Consider the following 18,907-nt stretch of genomic DNA (forward strand, 5'->3'; position numbering starts at 1 on the left):
TTCGGAACTAGGATGTTGATCTCTGACCTGGATAGTCAGACTTCAGTGGTAATAGAAAAAATCTTTGATGTCAAAGACCGTTTGGCTATTTTGCAGGACTTAAACAAAACAAGAAAAGACCTGAGCAACATACAGTTGAAACAACAGCCAACAACCACTGAAGAATCACCACCTGTCCCAGCAAGACCTGTCTGGATTCCAAAAGTCGGGGATCTAGTCAGGGAGAAGATCGCGGTAAAGAAGGAATTTTGGCCTTCTTACAGAAAAGCAGTTCCTGTCTTGTCTGTCAACGGGACAAGATCAGTTGTACTACCGCCACTTGCTGGAAAAAAGGAGAACCGAGTTGTATCCATCGACCTGGTAAAACCACAACATGTGGCCGATAACAAACAGTAGGCCAAGTGGACTCCCAATAAGTAGCAGAACACCAAGGTTTGCTACCAGCACAGAGGTCCTATCAAAGAGGCTCATCACATTCGAAACGCCTACAGAAGAACAACAAGGACTATGCAACAATGCAATAGAACTCAGACCTCTGAAAACCCAAATAAAGACATTTAGCAGAGACACACCAATCTATACTGAAGTACCAAGTGAAAATGCAAGAAACAAAAATCCTGAACCAATTGGAACAATTGACAGAACTGCATCTGGTTACTTCATCAACTTCGATGATTCCTCTGAAGGTTTCAGCGAACAAAAGACACAGCCATCATCAAAATCCTTTAAAGACAAAGCTAAGGAACTTTTGAAACAACTGAAAGAATCATATCTGGTTTCTCCATGGATTGAATTTTGGGTGGGTTTTGGTGCATTTATCCTCATACTTTGGCTCATCATGGTATTTACTTTGGGACGCTTCATTGAGGGAAAATATGCTAAAATGGACACAGCAAGTCAGAACATCAACTTGGTCCTCAAACCACACACATCTTCACACGTCGAGAAAAGAGAACTTTCTCCAGAACTTTCTTCAGCCAACTTCACAGCCAATCCAATACCTGGTGGGGTAGCCTGGGACAACACTGACTATGAAATTTATGGTCCGGTCGAGATCCTGAAATATCCACACCAAATCAAGATCTCCTTGAGTGACTTTGCAAAACCAAACTCATTTGCTGATGATTGGGACTTTGAAAGTATTAACAATATGATGTCTGACTTAGTAATGTCTGCTAAATTTACAAAACATGATTATTTGCAAGGTTCTACAAATTATGATAGTATGTATTGCTATAACCATTATGGTAACCATTTCTTGCATAAATCTGCACAACCTAGAAATGTTTTAAATTATAATCAATGGGAACATTGTGCAACACCTCCAAAAGGGAGTTCAAGAACCGTTTATGACAAATATTCATACTTTCAAGGTTTTAACACAAGTAATGCTGAAACATTTTATTACAAATTGTCAAACAAGACAGGGATGAAAACCATGATAACCAACACAAAATTGATATATTCAGATTCATTCTTTGAAAAAATGAATACTTTTGGATTTGATTATTGGGACAAAAATGTTGATTTGAAAAGTGTTTGGGGTACAAAAGAATGGCAAGTACAGGGTTTAGAAGCTTTGTTTAGAGCCTGCATGATCCCAGAACAAATGATATTTTTAAATGACACTGTTCAACAAACCACCTGTCTTGGCTTAGCCAAAATCAAAGATTTAAATAACCTGTCTATTCCAAAGCCAACAATGTTTAGCAATAACTCTGATACAGATGAAGAAATAGACATAAACCATATACTTAACCAAAACAGAACACATCCTGATTGGAAACAATGGTTGATCTGGCCCACAGATACAAATAACTGTCAAGATAGATTCCTGAATAAAACACAGGGTTTCAAAATGACCAGGCCAGACCCTAGATATCCTCAAAGACATCACCCAGGGATAATAACAACCTACAGTGTGGGCAAATTATGCCTTCAATGGCTACAAACTTCCACACTGCCTGAAATTAAGCAACACCTAACTTTACTTACTGATGGTGCTGACTTGCGTGATTTCATAATGGGACCACGCAAACAGCGTCAAAAGCGTTTCATAGCAGCCTCTGTATATGCAGCATACAATGAGGCCTGGAAGGTTACTCAAATTGAAACAGCAGAGAGAATACGTGAAATTGATCGTATTAATTTGGAAAAATCACTTTCTGTAGTGGACAATGGGTTAATGACTCTGTCCTCCAGAATATTTTCATTGGACAGCATTGTGTCTTCAGCAATCGATATATTATCGCAAGACTTACTGTTATTACAACATGGTCAGTCACAATTGCGTTCTATTGTACAGCTTGGCTGGACGTTACAAAATCTGCGTTCAGGCTATGTGCCTTGGCGTTTAATCAACACAACGTCACTATTCCAAATCTTTAACCTTACTGATAGACAAATCGGTATGGCGCAAAAGGGTGCTGATTATACAATCTTGAGCATTGAAAAACTAGAAAGATTACCAATGACAATGTCAGAACGACCTGTCAGTGAATGGATAATACACGGAATCATAAATATTCCAATCTCAACCTTCAGGTTTCAATACTGCCAAAAATATATACAGGCTGGCATGTACGAGAAATTGGGAAAGGGGTACCTTAAAACAACTTGGAACCTGCCCTATTCACATGCATGTGTCAGTAATAAAGGACAGAAAGTGTTTCTTAGTGGCAACAATTGTGCTATGTCACTAAGCGGCACGCTTCTGTGTAACGGTATTAGTTTGCACGGAGCCTGTGAAGGGAATTCATACAACCTTTCATGTCACCAGCAAGGCGCACCTGCAACTGAAATAGAACCATTCTTTCAAAGACTCTATAATGGGAGTTACATTCTTATTGTAGACCGCAGATGTTGTAGTCTTATGCCCGGGACTCCTTATCTAGTCACTACGACGGCCAAGGTCAAGTGCTGTGGACGTTCTTTGTTCCCCAGCTCCTTTCCAGACAGGGAGGCAAGGGCATGGCCCAATTTGAAAATTACTTCTATTCGAATAGACACTTTAAGCAGAATGAAAACAGTGCTTCTTCAGACGCCTACAAGGCTCACGTCATCTAAAGAAACGTATGATCTACAAGTCGCAAGGACGACTGCAGAGATACATACATTATTATCAACCAATTCCCCGTACATTTCGCGGAAATCCTGAGCGAAATCTTAAATATTTCTGATACCACAGGGGTCTCAAAGGTATTTAAGACAGTATTTTCGATGGCATTAACACCATTCAAAGCCATACTGGGTATTTTTCCAGATTTCGTCCATTCGATTTTTGGCGGACTTCCCCTGATCCTGGGACTAATTGCAGGAATCCTATTCCTAGTCCTTATTTTTCGTTATGGCAACCCATGTCACAGATCAAACTCTCGCGACAATGGAAGATACGATCCTAGCCATTGGATACCGGGACCGGATATCAAAAATCCTGGGACTCTCCCGGCTTAGAGACCTGAACATGACTTGGTTTCTATCATTTCGACCAATGTGGCAAAGGTGTGTTTTACCTGTACTAAGGTGTCTGCTATGCGGAGAAGAATGCGTGTTAGACACCTGTCTGACGCTACAATCGGATGCGCCGGTGGATGCAGATACACTGTTGGTTCCTACCAAGGTTCACACTTTGTGCTGCCCTCAAAGGCTGCCAATCCTGATGACGGCATTCCTGGAATCTTCACCACTACGATTGAAGAGTAGTGAAGTTCAAGATGAAAGCAACATCGAACAGGTACGACCTTCTGTCAGCAATGCAAATCAGAATGTCAATGGAGACAATCATGCGCACGAATGCATGGTTACCCCTATTTCCGACTTAGTGGAACTTTCCCATGAAGCTGTTGACAGTTTTTTCGAAAGCCTGAATGATATGATGTTCTCTCCGGAACAGAAATAGAGACTTTTGAGTAAACTCGCACACGGCGTTCCCTGAATTCGGCCTTCAACTTTAAAAATAAAGTCACATGAACAATTTCACTCCAGCTCACGGACAGCAATTTTTTTCAGCAAGCCCCTAAAATATTTTTCTATATATTTTTTTCCGGGACTCTGATCTTCTGCTTAAAGTAAGAAACTATTCCTAGAGAACTAAGATTTCTATTTTTAGATACTTTATAGACTTTAGCTGCCCGCTGGTATGTTCACAAATATTTTATTATGTGATGAAATGGTCTCGACCTTCCTTTCTGTATAGCCATATTAAGAGCCATTTCATGTGTATTTCTCATATACCAAAAAGCAATAATGCATAACAATGCGTGTTTACTTTTGCATTTAATTCATTGCTTAAGTGCATACGATATATATGACTGCAATTTTTCAGTATATTTGAACATTTCAAAATGCATTTATGTATTTTGGGGTGGTAAGGTATACACTATACTCTATAGTATGTTATACTATGCATAGATTAGTAGATATGACCATAGTTAGCGTGGAGTGGGTGTCGTGTATTTCTATAGGTTCTGAATCAGTCCCCCTATTCCTGACCCTATTCTGGTTAAACTAACTATCAAGTTAACTAAACAGTCAGCCCATGAGGCATGAAAACCCCCATGATGCAGATACCGTTATCTGACGCAGTCACACTACGGCACAGGAACGTGTTATCTGATTAGGTCATAACGCTTGAGATCTAATTAGACAAGCGACATTCCTCCAGCCCCTGATAAGGCATACGACGTTCTCATAACAAATCAAACCTATGACAACCTGGATAATCCGTGCGGCCATTGTTTTGATTTCACAGAGAACTTTTGCAAAAGAATGTGCTAACGAGCAAGTCGTATGACATCTTTATTGACGTACCTATGTCCATCCTTACGTCAATCTCGGCACCTTTAAGGTATAAATATTGCCGACCTTGCCCTATGCAAACACACGCGTGGTGACAAGACGGAGCAGCCACCCTTGCCGAAGCCGAGAGCAGAAGCAGACCCCGCTGGCAGCAGCCCCGCCTTCCTGACGCGCTGAGAGACGCGCTGCTATCTCAAGCCGAGAGACCCAGCACCGGCGCTTCTGGGCAGCCCTCGCAGGCAGCCTGGAATATCGAGAGCAGAGAAAGAGATACCATTCCTCATTCATCCTAAATTCCAGGTACAGAACTGAATAACCCCTCACAGAGAATTCTTTAGTTATTCACTTGGCAAAAACCAACTTAACTTAAACTGTAACTTTCTATTCCCGCCCACGCATTAGACTTAGGTCAGGTACACGGGGTAGGCGTATTTAGAAACACCAGTTGAGTACGTTTAGTCAAATGTATATGTGTATGTAAATATATTTTAATCATTTTAAACATCATATGGCTCAGAAACCATATCAATGTTTTTACAGTATTATTTTATACTATTGCTTTTAATGTATGCACTTTACTTAACTATAAGTATTGCAATAATATCGATCCATTTCTCATGTATGAGAAAAGAGACTAACACCTTTTTATTGAACACGCCCGTCTCTTCCTTTTCTCTACATTCTGATGAGACTAAGAATGCACGTACTGACTGAGTAAAATAATTGCCTTGTGCTCACACGACTCTGGAGATTGACTCTTGATTAGGGGAGAGCAAAGTTGTCATGTTCTATGGTTGTCAGAAACTAAATCCCTTCTTGTCTAATCAGGGAAGTTAATCCTTCCTTGAACATTCGAGAAAGTTTCTAGCGAACTCTGAGCTTAGCTGGCAAACCCAAAAATTAAGTCTAGTATCGACAGTAGTAGACCTAGTTAACGTCTGGCCTAGGCCTTTACTGCTGTAGGTACTATTCCAATGCGCAGAGCCTATTGGGAAGATAGGAACTACACTACAGTGCAAGGTGCCCACTAGAATAGTGGACAGCATATTCCAGACCAACTTCTCACATTGGTGTGCAGTGTGTGGGATTCCAGCGTTCCATTGTTTTACCAGATAATCTCAAGTGATTGATCATTTGAAAACCACTAAAGGTACCAGAGGTACATATTATACAAGCTTAAATACAGTAAGTTCTACTGAACTTAGAGTTGTGTGTTAAGGGCTTAAGCACACCCTTTCTACAACTCATGAGAGTTTAGTAGGTACTGCATACACCACACCTCACTAGTTATGTCTTCAGGGACAGGAACATGAGTGTCCCTGCCAGATGTCAGTATGTTACAGACATCCCAGTATGACATGTTCCCTTTTTTAGAATGAAGGGCTCTGTGTACTATGAGGAAACTGAAGACAGGCAAGAATGCCACCACCCAACACCTCAGAGAAGTGTTAATGCTTGATGACCAGAGGAAGGCTTCAAAGCCTGAAAGAGTAGGCAGTGGGGTGGAAGCAACAGAAAGGCAAGAGGCCAGTGGTACAAACCCACAGGGCTCAGACTCTGATGTTGACCAAGCAGGTGAAAATGACCTAGACCTGGATGGTCCAGCTCCAACTGGAGATGAAGAAGGCCAAAGTGGCCCTATCTTTGTCCTCCTAGGAAGAGTTGGGGGTGTGCCTAGAAGGCCAAGATCTCCTTCAGTGGAATCTAACCATTCTGACACATCTGTAGGGACCTCTGTTCTTTTCATAGGAGGGACACCTCCCAGGAGAAGAGAGAGAACCAGCTGAGGTTTGAAGACGCCCAACTGGAGATAAGGAAACAAAGAGTAGCCTTAGAAAAGGAGTCCGTAAAGCTTGAAAGAGAAAGAAAAAAGTTGGGACTAGAGTCCCATGGTGGCAGCAATGTCCCTAGTGGTAGGGATAGGTCATATGACCATAACAACTTGAGCAAGATTGGTCCTCCCTACACGCGTGGGGATGACATCCACATATGGACAACTGCACTGGAGAGGGCCTGCAAAGTACAGAAAGTACCCCAGGAGCAGTGGGCAGCAATCTTGGGGCTCTTCTTTGCAGACAACGGTAGAAACAAGCTCCTCACTGTCAGAGAAGAGGATGCTGATAATTACAAAGTCCTGATGAGTGCTTTGATTGATGGGTTTGGCCTAACCACTGAGCAATATAGAATACAGTTCTGAGATACGTAAAAGACACAGACTCAGGACTGGGTTGACCTTTTTGATTGTGCTACTAAGGCTCTGGGGGGCTGGTTACTGGGTAGTAAAGTGTGTGATTATACAGGATTGTATAACTTGATCATGAAGGAGCAGATCCTTAATAACTGTCAGAATCTGATCTGACCTCTCCCCAAGAATTGGGAAAGAAGGCAGACAAATGGGTCAGAACCATGGTAAAGCAGAAGGTACAGAACCAAGATGGTGACCAGAAGAAGCAGGATCCTAGTAAGGGTGGGGAGAAGGGTAAAGACTAGAAGTCTTCACAAGGCCCCCCAAAAGCTTCTAATGGTGGGGATCCCCAATCTTCCAAGAAGAAAGCCCAAAAGAAACCATGGTGCAAAATCTGTAAGCAGAACAGCCATTGGACTAGTGATTGCACTAAGAATAAAGATTCAACTCCAGCCACCATTGCCCCTAAGGCAACTGTTTCCCCTAGTTCAGCTCAAGGTGGTGGTACTCAGCAGAAGGGTGTAGTAGGGTTAACCCTGGGTACTGAGATGGACTCTAGCCTAGTCAGAGTACCAACTCAGGATATTCTGATCTGTGATGGAGGCATGGCTATGTCCTCCTTTTTGAGTATGCTGGGGGAGTGTAGGAACCACCGACACTACTTCCAATGGCACTCCGGTGGGGATAAATATCCTTTAAAGAAAGTTTTAGTGGTGTAGACGATGTAAACTGAGGGATACAATTTTTCTCAAAATTCAGTTGAAAAGTTTTATTCAACGAGTCACATATTTCAATCATAGTGACATAGATCATTGTTCATGAGACATATAGTCCTTTTATACTCCAAGGTATCCGATTGTAGTACCAGTGTCCCTATGCATTTCGGGACTGACGCCCTTCCTCAGGGGACTAGTTACAATCTGTGGATTAAATTACTCCTTTGTGAGTCCCAGTAACTTTGGCAAATACAGACAACAGCCTTTGATAAATGGAAAAGAGGCTTTGGCCTACAGGGATACAGGGACAAGTATCACAATGGTGACACAAGACCTTGTGGACCCTGGGCAAATCATACTTGGTGAACTTTACCAAGTGACCAATGCTAGCAATGTCAGGACCAACCATGCCCTGGCAGTTGTTAATTTCTCCTGGTGAGGGGTAACTGGCCTTAAGAAAGTTGTGGTAAGTGCAGACCTCCCTGTAGAATGCTTGCTTGGCAATGATTTAGAGACTTCAGCATGGTCTGAAGTGGAGTTAAGGACCCATGCAGAAATGTTAGGAATCTCTTCACATGTGTTTGCTGTGACTAGGGCACAAGCCAAAATGTCTAAAACTGAACAGGCCCTGGATGCTGGAATAATGGACCATGTGCCTTCCAAGAAAAGGAGCAGTAGGGTTAAGGCAGTGCCTTTCCCCCTTACTCAGAGTGATGATCAGTCTCTTGAGGGAGATGATAGTTCCTGAAGAAGGAACTGTCCCAGAGGAGCTTGAGCCTGATCAGGTTGAGTTCTTGGGAACAGGGGGCCTTTCTACGGCACATCTGAGCCAGGAGCAGCTGAGCTGCCCTTCTCTTGAACCCCTCAGACAGCAAGCTGCTGCTGAGGCTGCTTGGAATGCTAGTGGCACCCATAAGATTTATTGGGATGATGGACTCTTGTACTCAGAGGGTAGAGACCCCAAGCCTGGTGCAGCCAGAAGGTTGGTTATACCTTTGAACTTCAGGGGCTTCCTATTGACACTAGCCCATGATATTCCCTTAGCAGGACACCTGGGCCAAAACAAGACTTGGGACAGAATTGTCCCTCACTTTCATTGGCCCCACATTTCTGAAGATACCAAGGAGTTTTGTCGCTCCTGTGTCACCTGTCATGCCAGTGGTAAGGGAGGTGGCATCACAAAGCCCCCCCCTGATACCACTATCTGTGATGGGGGTTCCCTTTGAGAGAGTGGGGATTGATATTGTTGGACCAATGGATCCTCAGACAGCATCTGGGCACAGGTTTATCCTAGTGGTAGTGGACCATGCCACTAGGTACCCAGAGGCAATACCCCTTAGGACCACTACAACACCAGTTGTGGCAATAGCCCTCTTGGGGGTTTTCTCAAGAGCGGTTTACATGAGGAGGTAGTATCTGACAGAGGTGAAAACGTTATGTTTAGCTACTTGACTGCAATGTGGAAGGAGTGTGGAGTGAACTACAAATTCACCACACCCTATCACCCACAATGCAATGGTTTAGTTGAACGATTCAACAAAACCTTAAAGGGTATGATCAAGGGTCTCCCAGAAAAGCTTAGGCGGAGATGGGACATCCTGCTACCCTGCCTTTTATTTTCATACAGGGAGGTTCCTCAGAAGGGGGTTGGCTACAGCCCTTTTGAACTTCTGTTTGGGCATCATGTAAGAGGCCCATTGTGACTGGTGAAGGAGGGATGGAAGATACCCCTCAAACCCCCTAAACAGGACATAGTGGACTATGTACTTGGTCTCCGCTCCAGGATGGCTGAGTATATGAAAAGGCAACTAAAAACCTTGAAACTAGCCAGGAATTACAGAAAGCCTGGCATGACCAAAAGGTTGTAGTGACTGTTTACCAGCCAAGGCAGAAAGTGTGGGTGTTGGAGCCTGTGGGCCCAGCAGCTCTCTAAGGCAAGTGGAGTGGACCCCACACTATTGTTGAACAGAAGGGAGAGGTTACCTATTTGGTAGACCTAGGACCTCCCAGGAGCCCCCATAGGGTGCTTCATGTCAACAGACTGAAACCATATGTTGAGGCAGACATGGGTTTGCTCATGGCTACTGATGAGTAGGTGAGTGATCCTCACCCTGACCTGCTCTCACAGAACCCTGATGATGGGTCAGTAGATGGTGAAGCGTTGGCAGGCAGCCTCACTGATCAGCAGCAAAATGATTGCAGATAAGTGCTCAGTCAGTTCAGACGTATGTTTTCTCTGACTCCAAGTCAGACTACCTGGTGCTCTCATGAAGTGGACACTGGAGACAGTCTGCATGTTAAAAATAAGATTTACAGGCTACCTGATCATGTCAGGGACTGTATCAGGACTGTAGTCTAGAAAATGTTGGATTTGGGAGTTATTGAACCCTCAGATAGCCCTTGGGCTAGTCCAGTGGGCTTGGTAACAAAACCTCACACCCAGGGTAGTAAGAGAGAGATGAGGTGTTGTGTTGACTACAGAGGTCTCAATGCAGTCACTAGGACTGATGCCCATCCATTCCAATGGGCAGATGAGCTTAGAGATACTTTGGCCTCAGCCAAGTTTCTGAGCACATTTGATCTTACAGCTGGCTACTGGCAGATCAGATTAGCTGATGATGCAAAGCCAAAGACAGCATTTTCAGCCCTCAGTGGGCACTATCAATTTGTGGTAATGCCCTTTGGTCTGAAGAATGCACCTGCCATTTTTCAAAGGTTGGTGAACAAAGTCCTAACAGGTCTGGAAGACTACTGCGTAAGATATCTAGATGATATTGCTGTCTTTAGATCCACCTGGGAGGATCACCTGATCCACCTGAGAAATGTTTTGGAGGCCCTGCAGAAGGCAGGCCTAACTATTAAGGCTACTAAGTGCCAGATAAGGCAGAGCCAGGTTGTGTACCTGGGCCACCTTGTAGGTGGAGGCCAGGTTCAACCATTGCAGAGCAAAATCCAGACCATCATGGAATGGGTTGCTCCAACTACCGAGACTGAGGTCAGAGCTTTCTTGGCCCTGACTGGGTACTACAGAAGATTTGTCAAGGGGTATGGTTCCATAGTGACACCCCTGAATGACTTAACTTCTAAAAGAATGCCAAAGAAAGTTCAGTGGACAGTTGACTGTCAAAAGGCATTTGATGACCTGAGGCAGGCCATGCGCACTGCACCAATTCTGCAAAGTCCTAACTACTCCAAAGAATTCATTGTCCAAACAGATGCATCTGAGTTGGGGGTAGGGGCTGTGCTATTACAATTGAATGATGAAGGTCAGGACCAGCCAGTAGCTTTTATTAGCAGAAGGCTGACCCCTAAAGAGAGACGTTGGTCAGCTATTGAGAGGGATGCCTTTGCTGTGGTTTGGGCTCTGAAGAAGCTGAGGCAATACTTGTTTGGCACTCACTTCACTGTTAAGACTGACCATAAGCCCCTCTTATGGCTAAAACAGATGAAGGGTGAAAACCCCTAACTTTTAAGGTGGTCCATTTCCCTACAGGGGATGGACTATACAGTGGAACACAGACCTGGGAGTAACCATGCCAATACAAATGGACTCCCCAGATATTTCCACTTAGAACATAAAGACTCAACTGGTCAAGGTTAGTTTAATGTCCCTGCGTTTGGGGGGGTAGGGGTGTAGGAGAGTAGGATCTGCTTACTAAGGTTACCCCCACTTTTTGCTGGTGTTTCACTGTCTTTTTACTTTAGTCTGGCTGGAGCCCTGCTAACCAGGATCCCAGCCTAGCTGCTTCCTCTCTAAATTGATTGCATGTACATTAGGTACACTCCAGATGGGTTACTGAGTTACCCTTGTGAGTCCCTAGTATATGGTACCTTAGGTACCAAGGGTATAGGTACCCCAGAGGCCTACCAGGGACTGAAGCATGTATTATGCCACCCCTGGGAAGCCTTCCAAAATGGCACCACGGGTATGCTACTGCAGCCTGGGTAAGGTGGTACATACACCCCTTACTAAGATATAGGTTACCAGTATCTACCTTTAATCACTGACACATATAAACCTATAAGTCACTCCTATGGCAGGCCTTATCAATCCTGAAGGCAGAGTGCTTGGTTTTGTGTGAGAGGGTGCCCATGCATGAGCGGAGCCACTCTGCAGCTTTCAGAGCCTATTCTCTGAGACTGTTCTGTGATACAGCCAGACCATATACTCTTAAGTGCATTATAACCTCTTGGTTAATGCTAACTTTGGAATGGCTGCATGGAAACATGTCGAGTTTGGTGTCCAACACTTTGGAATCCTACCCCCCCCCCCCTCCCAGTCCTGGTGGCGGGGGTAGAATTCCACCCTTATAGAGGGCGAGACATGTATACACTGGTCAAACCGGTAATGGTTTAAAAGAGCCCTGGCATCACAAAATGGATGCCACAGCCTCAGACACGGGTCTGACCTCCTGCTGCTGGACAAAACTCCGGCAGGGGAGGCCAGGACAATAGGTTTCCCGTCACAGGGAGGTGTAACTACCTCCCAGCCAGGCTTTAGTGTATTGGGGCTGGGTGGGTGCATTCATAGAATGCTTTTCAGGCAATGCTGGGGGCACACATGGTGTCTCTGTGCATACCCCAGTTCAAACCGGTTGCAGGGGCACTCAGCCCCTGCTCTGGTGCGGAACTGGACAGAGGGAACAGGGTTTAACCACCCCTCTCCCCAGACTCTCCCACAGGTGGGTCCCCAGAGTATGTCCAACCCCCTAACTTAGCATAAGTATGGGACCCCAGTCCTTAGGACTTCAGATTACACCTGAACAAAAATCTGCAACATATATCCTGGAATTTCGACATTCTACATCGACTAGAAGATGGAAGAATCTCCCTTGGGGTCAAGGAGTGACTCCCCTGTTCAAACAGGCACCAAAGAAGCTTCTTGCCGGTCTGCATTTCCAAGGCTCCCGCCGGATCCCGACGGATTTGCGACTCAGGACATGGACTTCCAGACTTCGCAGAGGCTGACATGAGATCCCAGCAAAGCTGAGACCCGCAGCCCTCACGAGTGACGTGGGACCAGAACTCCTGGACACCATGCACAATTGCTAGTGCATCTACTTCACAAGCTTTCCCGGAGTTGTGCATTGGGCTACTTTTAGTCCAAGCCCCGAGCACCATCTGCACTGAAGATTGTGGGCCTACAATCCACGAGTGTTCCGTGAGTCTGCTTCTAGCATTTCTGCTTGAGGCACCTTCGCTATCCCAGGTCCGTCGACTGGTGGGTCCCCACGAAGGTAACTCTTCTTTCCTTTGGGCTTCCCTGGTTGCTCCAGATGTTCCCTGACTCCCCTCCAAAGGATGAGTCCCTCAGACCTTGCTGGTCTGCACCGAAGCCAATCTTTGCTTTCTGCGTGGGTTGCTGTTGCCAAAGCTTGTTGGGTCCAATCCAGAAACCGACACCGCAGCACTCAACATCCTTTGTGGGACAGCTCGAATCCAGCACCTGGTCATCGTCGACGCCTCCTGGTCCTCGTGGCTGAAGAGTCAAGCTTCACCTCTTCACCTGAAATCACCTGATATCGGTGGGCATCTTCTCACGGCCTTCCTGGTCACTGGCAAGTGACCCAGACTCTGTCCCCTCTGCTTTCAGGTTCTTCACAGCTCCGATCCACCCTTGGATCCACCCGGACACTTCGCACTTGGTCGCCTGCCACACTTTTCAGCAGCTCGCCATTGAAATCGACGACGAAACCCGACACGAAAAGACACCTAAGCACCGGCTTCCCTGGGTGAGGTAACTAGAGTATTCCGGTGCTCGTGTGGGTGTTGACTCTAGAACTGCCTAGTTCTGAAGGGGTCTGATCCAAGTTCTCTTCTAAGTGTCCTTAATCTTTAAAATTCCAACCACGACTTTCCCCATAGAAATTAATGGTGATTCAAGGCTGTGTTTAGACACTGCACGAGTCCCCCGTGGTGCCCCTGTGTCACTTACCTTGGGTGGTTCCTGGTGGCCCTGGTGGTTTTTGTTTTTGCTTGGTTCCTGGTGGCCCCAGCGGTTCTAAAGGCACTAGGCCTTGAATCTATGTCAGTCGTGGTTCTCGTACCACTTTCTTAATATATGGTGTGGTACACCCCTAGTGCTCAGCGTATATTGTGCTAATTTACTGTGTGCTAAATACGTTTACTGAATGTACTTTTGCCTCTAGCCTCATAAAGAGACTAGAGGGATATGTTTAGAATAAATACATATATTGTGTATATATATATATATATATATACCTGGTGTGGTTCTCCTTTCATTTGGTCATTCATGAGATTATAGACTGGTAAAACAAGCTGCTTTACATTCCTTCAAGACTTAGCCTGAAGGCTGCTCTCCACAGCTACCACTAGGATAGCTTTCTATATAGGTTGTTCTTAAACCTACCATCATTAAGGGCCATTTGGACTGGTGCAAAGTGCCCACTAGAATAGTGGACAGCATTTGCCAGGCCAACTTCTCATAGTGTCCCTGATAGTTTAACACGTCTTGCCACACTATCCTTTGCAAAGCATGCAAGTGATTTCTTGTCATCTCACACTGGGTTCACGTTGCTACGATCCGCAAGTTATGTCTCTTATAATGTGTTGTCATCTCATGGTTGTTAATGGATACTTAGACTTTAATATTTTTGCTTTATGTCTTCATTTGTTGGTCCGGTGCTCAGTCTACTGTACTTTTTCTTCCTTTATTACAACTCTGTGGGCTAACTGCCTAAAGCTGATATTAGCCACATTAACTGAAGCATTGATAAGGGATTAATTTTGCCCCCTTTCAAAATCAGTTTGGCTTGGGCTTTAGTTTCCTCCTGCAACTTTTGTTGCGGAAGCACCATATTATGCAATAATTGATAGTCATACCTGTAAAGAAATGGCATGGAATGTTCAACCTTCATGGATATAGTTTGCAAATTGATTTAATTTTTCTTGATGGCATCCAGTCTATTTACCTCTGAGGAGAGTGAAACACGTTGTCTTTTCACCTCATTGACAGTAGCGGCCGTGGGGCGGTGAGGCAGGGCCGGGGAGGGGCAGGGTGGGGGGTAGTAAACTCCGGCTCATGGCCGACCGGAGTAATGTAAATAAATAAATAAAACTAATTTCATTGCACGCAGAAACGCATTTGGCGCTACTGCTCATTGGCCAAAGTTCAGGTCCCATAAGGAGATAGATAGACTGCAGAAGGTGCAAGGCTAGGCAGAGTGAGTAATGGCACTGCTGTTTAAACTCTGAATTCCAAGGGTTACTGACTGATGTTTAAATAACAAGAATCTATGAAAGATACCAAAGCTGAAGAACTGCAGTTACAGGTAAGTAATCTATTTATTGTGCCTCTGACCACTATGCGCCCTTCTCACAGCCATGTGACAAGCAGTGTTTCTTGTGTCATTGCAATGCCAGTCAGTGTCTAATTGCCCCTTCCTGCATTTTGTGCTTCTTGTAGGTGCTGACTATCCCAAAGCTTGCCCTACCTCTTGGAAAGAAGTTTCAGATCACCTGGATTTGAATGAAGATGCGACCTGCTCTTTTTGCACTTGATGCTGCTGCTGCACACTCTGATCGGGGCTGAACTTTGGGTGCCATTGATTGTCGTTGCTGCTGTTGTTATGCCTCTGAGAAGAGAGATGTTCTCGCATTTACTTTGTTTAATCTGCATTCGGGTAATGCTTTAAAGCTTCTTGGGAATGTTAAAATGTTTGAGGCCAGTAATGGAACGGAGACCCTGGAGCAATAGCATTTACTTGTTATTGCATGGAATTATAGCTCTTGCTCTGCCTGTGGTGCAAATGTGATTGTGTGACAAAGATCAGGGTTGCTCGTACTGTGCAGCTTTCTGGTAGATTGTGTGTCAGAGATCTCAGTAGCTCATACTGTGGGTCTTTCTGGTTGATTGTGCGATAGATCGGGGTAGCTCATACTGTGGATCTTACAGGTTGATTGTCTGTCAGAGATCGGGGTAGCTCTTACTGTGGATCTTACAGGTTGATTGTGTGTCAGAGATCTCAGTAGCGTGTACTAGGTCTATCTGGTTCAGACCCTGTTTTGTGATTATAGGAGAGGTGTTAGGAGGAGGAGACCTTGTGGCGTTTTGATCACTAACATTCTGTTTTGATTACAGTGGCCACCTAGCTCCATTTTGTCACGACTTGGGTTCTTCTTTATCAGTCCAATGTGTTGTAGTAGATGTACTCATGGGTTGTTTCTATTGATTTGTAACAGAAAAGACCAGGTCCGGAAGTGTGATGAGGGATCTCCTGGCTTAGCAGAGTAATGTGTTCACTGTAGGGGCCGATGTTCGACCTCATGGTCATAGGTTCAAATCCTGGTGGGTCCACTCAGCCTTTCATCCTTTGGAGGGCGATAAAATGAGTACCATTGAGTTGGGTAACTATAAGCACCTTTTTTTCAGTGCCAAGATGCCCTTAGGTGGATGTGTGCTTTAAAAAATACCTATTTTATGTTAAGATAACTAAGAACTGGTACAGGAGTAATAGTAGCTGGGACTACTGCAAACATGACCCTGGCTTTATGGATACTGTTTCTGTGAGGTTTTCTAGTCTTTCTAAACCTACTCACTTCAAACGCTGCAACAAAGAGGACAAAAGTAGGTGGAGGATATGGTTGAAAATTACAGTGAAATAGTCTCTTAGGGGCGATAATGCCGGAGGTCTCTGTCCTACTTAACACCTGAGCTGTATTTGTGCCTTGTTGGGCAAGGTTGGGCCCCAGATTCCTGCAAATGAGAAGGCATCAGGGCATCTCTCCACCATTTTGGTTATCCCATTGTTTACCTCAACAAAGCCGCAGCAGTGAACCGGAGCTGAGGTCGCCCTTCCTCGAGGATTCTCTCAGCTAGTTGCACTGTCCACCAGTGCGTTCCTAAATCGGCATGTACGGGTGGACACTGCAACAACCTGAAAGGGGCCATAGCCACATTGTTTAACAGATTCATAGCATCTATGTCCTAGCGTCTGGAGGTAAATACAAACAAACAAAACTGAAATTTCAAGCTTTAACCCGTTTACCGCGGCCGTTATTTCGGTGCAGTGCGAGCGTTCTACGGAGTGGGCGGGGCCGCGTTGGCCGTTCGCAGCACCAGCCAGGTAGTGCTCGCGACGGCCAACGGGCGACGGGAGTAAGGAAGGGGTTAAAAGCCACAGCTAGAGGTGGGTAGATCATTTGCCTCCACTCTCTTGGATAGCTGGCCATTCACTGCACATACAACTGGCACCATAGGAGATATATTTCATTCGTACGTGGGCACACTCGCAATTCAGATATTGTAGCACTTTTTGAATTAAATGATTGTATTTCACATGTGTTGGATACAGAAATGAATGACCAAGCCAGCACAGCACCATTTAAGGGGCAATTTCTGAGATTTTGAGCTGTGTTTGAGTCACAAAAGTGACGCAAATAAGTGGAAAATCTTCTTTTTCTGAGTTACTTTCCAGCCCTAAACTTGTTTAGTTAGCACCAAGGGAGCGTACCATGGGTGGAGCATGAGCGTTCTTCCCATGCAACCACCAAAGTTTTCTGATGCTAAACCCTATTTACTAAATAAAGTAGACAGGGTTTAGCGTCAGAAAACTGTGCCCATTTGAAGTAGGCGCAAAGAAGGAGAAATGCTATAATTTCTCCCTCCTTTTCCGACTTTTTACGTGTGCTGCACTTTACAGCACACATACAAAGAGTGAAAAGGGTTAAAGTCAGTCTATGCATAGATTTTATACTGGAAGGGTAATCTTCCAGTACAATACTTATGCTAGACTCACGGAGACACCCTTGCACCATGGCACAAAGTCTCTGTGGTGAACTGCAGCTGATTTCAGCGCTGGCGCTAGTGAAAGAGAGGGAGAGAGCCATATTTGTGTAGACATGGCATCACTCTCCTCCTCTCTCCTTTTCGTGCAGCACCTGCACAGCATTTGCGGCTACTGCGCTGCGTGAGTAACTGGTAAATCTGCCCCTCAGTGTGCACTGTGGTGGCACTTGATTTGCGTTGCCTCAGTATCAGTTTAATAGATCCATTTCTAAAAACATTTTTCAGAGATTCCTTTGTAAAATACCACTAACGGCCTGCACAGTGCGATGAAATAAGCTGCCCTTCATTTGCCGCAGCCACTTGTCACATACAGGGAGGTAACCACGTCAAGTCAATATTTAAGGCTTTTTGAGAGTGTTCGTTGTTTTAAACGCAGTTTCTAAATAAAATAATTCAATAGCTTTTGTAATTTGGGCTGTCAGTGTCTGATTTCTTGTGATTGTTCCTTCTCTGTGTCTCCATCGCCGTGCAAGGCCCTCACACCCTTCGCAGCAAGGCTGAGTCTTAAATCTTTAGCTGTAAGGGGAGCCTCCCGCCCTTGTTCGGTAGCCTGTTCCCATCTATATGGCTTTTTCTGACCGTAGCATAGATATGTGGGTATCTCCACCGCTCCACCCTCTGCAGTAACAGACCAGCTTTGAAGCTATGTTCTACTTTGTCAAGTCAAACTGGTATTTTATTTTGGTGGAAGGTGAACATATCAGTCTTTGTCACTTCCATAATCTTCAGTGCTTAATTTGTAAAAAAAAGAAGTGCCGGGGCTCTCGTTAGGAGGCCACTGCAGCTTGCACCACACATTGCCCCTGCCAGTGCTGCCAATGACAGTACCAACACAACTACTAACCATCACACTCCTACAAGTGTGACAATTCAGACTATTTTAGACCGCAAAAACTATAAGAATGGCTTGGGCAGCAGGTAATACTCATTTTTAATGTTGATTGATGTAATATTATGCATGTACTTGCTCCTAACATTTACATATCATTCTACTCATCTGGCTTATGTTTAAAGGTGCACCATGGTGATAGAACCTGGTGTGGGGATGTTACTGATCTTTGCTGTTAGTTGCATCTGACACTGGCTGCTGGATGGCTGGGATCATTTTTACTGGAATAAACTTATCCTACAGTTTTACTACTTGAAGCCTGTTCATCTTTATTTCAACTTGAATTTTACACTGGTGACGAGGATGAGATACGAACCCACGCGTGCAAAGCACAATGGATTAGCAATCCATTACGGAGCATCGACCTACAAGCAGGTAATCACTGTCACAGTTTTGACAGTGGACTCTGAACATTACTCATATTGCTTCACATCGATTTTACCCAAAAACTATAATGATACTACAGTGCCATCTAGTGGTCCTTCAGCATTAACGCTTTGGGTTTTAACATT

General features: G+C 44.7%; 1 protein-coding gene across 1 annotated transcript in view; it reads left to right on the forward strand.

The window, feature by feature from the left end:
- GAA (alpha glucosidase) overlaps positions 1-18,643 on the forward strand; it is a 469,553-nt gene extending 450,910 nt beyond the window's left edge. Inside the window, exon 20 of the mRNA XM_078654064.1 lies at positions 15,125-18,643. Within this exon, the coding sequence (XP_078510190.1) occupies positions 15,125-15,187 (63 nt within the window). The 3' untranslated portion in view covers positions 15,188-18,643. The remainder of the gene's footprint in view (positions 1-15,124) is intronic.
- The last annotated feature ends 264 nt before the right edge of the window (positions 18,644-18,907 follow it).

The sequence above is a fragment of the Lissotriton helveticus genome, chromosome 7 (genome assembly GCF_964261635.1).
Source record: "Lissotriton helveticus chromosome 7, aLisHel1.1, whole genome shotgun sequence".
NCBI lineage: Eukaryota > Metazoa > Chordata > Amphibia > Caudata > Salamandridae > Lissotriton > Lissotriton helveticus.